Source organism: Hipposideros armiger, unplaced genomic scaffold, assembly GCF_001890085.2.
Source record: "Hipposideros armiger isolate ML-2016 unplaced genomic scaffold, ASM189008v1 scaffold_15, whole genome shotgun sequence".
NCBI classification, from domain to species: Eukaryota; Metazoa; Chordata; class Mammalia; order Chiroptera; family Hipposideridae; genus Hipposideros; species Hipposideros armiger.
Genome location: NW_017731365.1, coordinates 1,812,553 through 1,817,981, shown reverse-complemented (window position 1 = coordinate 1,817,981; position 5,429 = coordinate 1,812,553). Strand labels below are relative to the sequence as shown.

Sequence of the window (5,429 nt, the reverse complement as noted above, 5' to 3'; positions counted from 1 at the left end):
TTTTTTTTTTTTAAGAGTCCTTATCCTTTTAAAAATGTATACAGTTACATGAGCTGAAACGATGACTAGATTGCTTAAAATGTAGGGATGAGAATATATGGGGGCATAGAAAAGATCATTCTTAAAGCCCGGTGATGGGTACACATCAGATCCCTTATACTATTCATTTTTTGTATATGTTTTTTTTTTGGTTTTTTTAGCTGAGCCATCCTACCACTTGTTGGCACCTCAGCTTGGGCCGAGAATCAAACCGGCGACCCTGTTGCTCAGAGCTCTTACTCTTGAGCGAGTTCTTAACCAACTGAGCCACTCAGCCAGCCACTTTTTGTATATGTTTTAAAATATCCTTAATAAATTTTTTTCACTGATACATTATACATACTTATTGTAAAACTTTCAACCATTACAAAATACATAAAGCTTCCTTTGCTCATCCCATACTATAAGAATCCTCTTTCCCAGAAGTAATTATTATTTTGATATTTATGCTTCCAACCTATCTCTGTACATTAACAGAAATACCCAAATAATCCATAGCATTTTTGTGTATTTAAAAAAAAAATAGTATGAGTCTGTACATATTTATAATTTGGTTAAAAATTCATTCTTTTTAACCATTATATTGTATTTACAAATTATACTATATAAACAAAATATATTTTAGCCTATATTTATCTACATACACATATATATATACATCTACTAAATGGAATGGAAAAGTTATACACATGGTCCATAACTGACTGTCATAAATCATGCAAATATTACCTTTAATTCTTTTAAAAAAAAAACATACTATTAGTTTAAATTTTCATGAAGTCAAAATTATCAGCCTTTTTCTTTACGGTATATTCTTCAGACTTTATGTTTAGAAAAGCCTTCTTTTTCCTGGAATCAAATAACTTTCATCTGCATCTGCTTTAAGTAATTTTATGTCTTAATTTTTGGGGAATTTTTTTGCTATAAGGTATGAGATGAGATCAGGAGCTAACTTTTTTTCGCCTAAGCTTTAACAAATATCCCAGCACTATTCCTTTTGCATTGATATGCACTGTCTGCTTTGTCACATTCTACATTCTTTGTCTCTATGGCTGCTTGATTATCTCCTGTTAGGACTTGCCTAGTCATATGCTTTTCCCACCTATTTATCCTATTCTGCTCCTTTGTCTCGGACTACAGAAATACATAAGTATCTTATTGACTAAGGGCAATAAACAGAGATTTGGCCTGAACTGGTATAAAAAAACTTATGTTTGGCTTCAGCAAATTTCCAAATACCAACTAAAAGTTAAAATCTATCATGTTGGAAAGCTACTTACTTCCACAGTAGTTGCAGCCTTTTGAGTCAGTTCTCCAACAAGGTCAACCTGTTCATATCTGGATTTCATGTATTTTTTTGCAACTTTGTATACCCACTGTGGGCAAGTTGCAGAAAAAAGTAAAGTCTGAGGATTGTCTTCAGAATCTTAAATAAACAAAAAGAATTCAAACGCTTTCTTAATACCCCATGGTGTAGTCCACTCTTAAAAATCCCCCCAAACTTCAAGAAAACAATGAAAAATTCAAAACATAGAGTGAATTTTGAACATACAAACTTCACTGAAATTATTTAAAATTTCAATTTTCAAAACTGGGGGGAAATATGAAGAAAACTGAATCCAGAAGGAAGGTGAGAATTTAAGAAGGAACAATGAGCAAAGAAATCAGTAAAATGAATTAGTAAATCTAACTACTGACTATAAAAAAATACATGGAAGAAAGCATAGAAAGCTAAGAAAATAGCTAAAGTATGCTATCATACTTTCTTGTTCAGGAAGAGAACAGATACCAAATAATTTTGTTAGAACACTGGAATCAATGTAATAAAAATTATGAAATACTCATAAGCTTTTAGCTAAGAGAATAATTGCTAATATACTTATTTTGAATTAGGATATACCAGTTTTGTAGGATTCATGGATAATATCTTCAACTTGTTCAGCAAAACCTAAATCTAACATTTGATCCACTTCATCAAGCACAACATGGCGCAGTTTAGAAAGATCTAATCGGCCGCTCTGCAGATGGTCTTTGATACGACCAGGGGTCCCAACCAAGATGTCAATACCATTTCGAATGTGATTAACTGTGAGAGGAGAGAAATATCAGTGATATGTAAGTCAAATATGTATTTTCCTATTATTTCTTTAGAGTTAAGTGGCAAAGAGATCGTTGAGCTGCTATCACACATATTTACTCACTTTGGCTTTGATATGATGTTCCACCATAAAAACACGCCACACTGAGTTTCCTAGTTATATCTTTGAAGTCTTTGGCTACTTGGTTTGCCAGTTCCCTTGTAGGAGCCAAAACAAGTACCTGAGCAAGAGGTTTAAAAAACAAAAAGATACTTTTCTAAAGTTATTTAAATTCAAATTGAGAAGACTTTTTTTTTAAGGTGCATTCAAAACTAGGAATTTCAATATTAATGACACGGTATTTAAAGACAAAGCACAGATAATAACAAGAAGAATAGCTTTTATTTATTATATCCTCCCTTGCATCCTTCAGGTCTCTTTTCAAAACTCACTTTCTCAATGAGCTTCCTAACCCTCTTTTCATACCCTCTAGCCCCTAATTAACTGTTTCTCCTTGGCACTTATACCATATAAGATATTTATATTTTACTTATGTGCTTATTGTCTGTCTCACCCACTAAAACGTAAGTTCCACGAAGGCAGGGATTTATGTCAGTCTGAATTACTATATTCCTTGCACGTCAAACAGTACCTGGCACAGAATACTCAAAAACTATTTGTTGAACGAATGAGTGAATGCTCACCATGTGCCAGGCACTAGTGCTTTACATGAATAATCTAATTGGATCCTAACAAAAACCCTAGGAGGTGGCATTATTATTCTAATTTTATAAATGAGTAACCTGAGTCTTAGAGAAGTTAAGAATCTTGCCCAAGATCAAACAGCTAGAAGTGGTAAAGCTGGAATCTCCAGTAATGTCCTTCTAGCATAAAAGCCTTTTAAGGCAGTGTTGGGACTGTGTCCTATTTCTGTTACTTTTAGTCTTTCCTAATTTCACCTAAGAAGCAGAGTTCTCTGAAAAAGGTTTGTCTTGTAGGCCAACCTGATCCAAGACTATTATAACTTAATTATATTCACATGTGAATTTACTTTCATACTGTAAACTGTAATACCATTTAATAGTCTCAAAGAACAAATTACTTTTAGTCACGTATCTTTTCAAATTATGATGCTGATTTTTTCTTCTTTACTTTTATGAACCTGTGAACACAGGTTCTAAAAAGGTCAAATTTGGGCCAGCCGAGTGACGCATTGGTTAACAGCTGGCTTGGGACGCCAGCTCTGAGCAGCAGGGCCCTGGTTTGGATCCCACATGAGGGCCAGTGATGCTGCACCCTCTACAGCTAAGATGGTGAACAACAGCTCGACCTGGAGCTGGGCTGCCTTGAGTTGCCGGCGAGGGCGTAGGCNGTGCCAACTTGGGCCAGTGAAGCAACGTCCTCCACAACTAGACTGAAGAACAAAAGGACAGCAACTTGTCTGTTCCCATCCCCCAATTCCCCAATATAAATCTTGAAAAAAACAAAAGAATCAGATTGTAAAAAAAAAAAAAGAATTGGCTTTCCTGGGAAACAACAGGATAATGATTCTCCTCAACCCCATTTAAAAACAACCTACAAATGGTCATCAATAGGTGAAAGGATAAACAAATTGTACTGTAAAAGGATAAACAAATTTTAGTGTATTTATACAATGGAATACTATTCAGTAACTAAAAGGAACCAACTAAAAAAAGAGAGAGAGAGAGAGAGAGAAGGGAACCAACACTGATACATGCAACAATATGGATGAATCTCAAAACATATACTGGGTGAATGAAGCCTTACAGAAAAAGTACACACAGTATGATTCCATTTACATGGAGTTCAAAAACAGGCAAAACTAATCTATGGTGGAAAAAATCAGAACAGTGTTTGCCTCCAGATGGGGGACTGACTGGGCAGAAGCATGAGGGAACTTTCTGGGATGATGGTAGTATTCTGTATTTTGATAGGGGGTTGGGTTATGCAATGTATGAACTGGCCAAAACTAAGCAAATATACACTTAAAAGTTTGCATTTTTTGTATATAAAAATTACAAATTACAAATATTATATGGATGAACCTCAAAAACATTATGCTAAGTGAAAAACACCTGACACAAAAGTCACATATTATATGATTACGTTTATGTGAAATATCCAGAATAGATAAATCCAGAGCCAAAAAGCAGATTGGCAAGGACTAGGGGAAGTGGGGAATGGGAAGTAACTAATAAATGGTTACAGGGTTTCCTTTTGGGGTGATGAAGTGTTTTGGATATGGTTGTAAACATTGTGAATGTACTACACGACAATGAATTGTACACTTAACAAAGTTAATTTTAGTTATGTGAATTTTACCTAAATAAAAAAAACTTGTGGGCCGGCCGAGTGGCTCAGCTGGTTAAGAGCTCGCTTGGGAGCGCCAGCTCTGAGCAGCAGGGCCCCGGTTTGGATCCCACACTGAGGGCCAGTGACGCTTGCCCTCTACAGCTAAGATGGTGAACAACAGCTCGACCTGTAGCTGGGCTCCCATGAGTCGCCGGCAACGGCGTAGGCTGCAGCGGGGCTGCAGGGGGCTGCTGGGAGCCGCTGTGAGTGGCCGACCAATGACCGGCAACCAATTGCCTCACCCGGGAAGAGTACAATGATCATACCAACATGGGCCAGTGAAGCAACGTCCTCCACAACTAGACTGAAGAACAAAAACAGCAATTTGTCTACCTGTCTGTTCCCCTCCCCCCAATTCCCCAATAAAATCTTTAAAAAAACAACAAAAAAAACTTGTTAACATTGAGCTCTACTTAAAGATATGCAGGCTAAAATATTTACAGGGAAGTATACTGATTTCTGCAATTTGAAATGCATCAAAAAATAAAATGGATATAGGGATGGATAGATAGATGCTACAGCAAATATAGTAAAATATTAATGGTAGAATCTAGCTGGCGGGTATATGGGTGTTCACTGTAAAATTCAACTTTTCGGTGTGCTTGAAAATTTTCATGATGAAAAACTTATAATGCACATTTTAAATCTGTGCATTTTAGGGCCGGCTGAGTGGCACGTTGGTTAAGAGCTGGCTTGGGATGCCAGCTCTGAGCAGCAGGACCCCGGTTTGGATCCCACATGAGGGCCAGTGACACTGCCCTCTACAGATAAGATGCTGAACAACAGCTCAACCTGGAGCTGGGCTGCTGTGAGTCGCAGGCGACGGCATAGGCTGCAGTGGGGCTGGCCGGCAGCGGGCATGAGATTTCATGAGCTGCCGTGAGCCGCTGTGAGCGGCTGTCCAATGGCCAGCGAGCGACTGGCTCACCCAGGAAGAGC

The 5,429-nt window shown here is 37.3% G+C and overlaps 1 protein-coding gene across 3 annotated transcripts in view; it reads right to left on the bottom strand.

Moving 5' to 3' along the window:
• Positions 1-5,429, bottom strand: part of DDX50 (DExD-box helicase 50) — a 37,600-nt gene that overhangs the window by 18,531 nt on the left and 13,640 nt on the right. For all 3 annotated transcript variants that reach the window (XM_019626156.1, XM_019626162.1, XM_019626169.1), the window contains 3 exons: positions 2,241-2,358; positions 1,940-2,125; positions 1,320-1,465 (listed from right to left, as the gene is read on the bottom strand). In XM_019626156.1, coding sequence (XP_019481701.1) covers positions 1,320-1,465; positions 1,940-2,125; positions 2,241-2,358 — 450 coding nt within the window. The remainder of the gene's footprint in view (positions 1-1,319; positions 1,466-1,939; positions 2,126-2,240; positions 2,359-5,429) is intronic.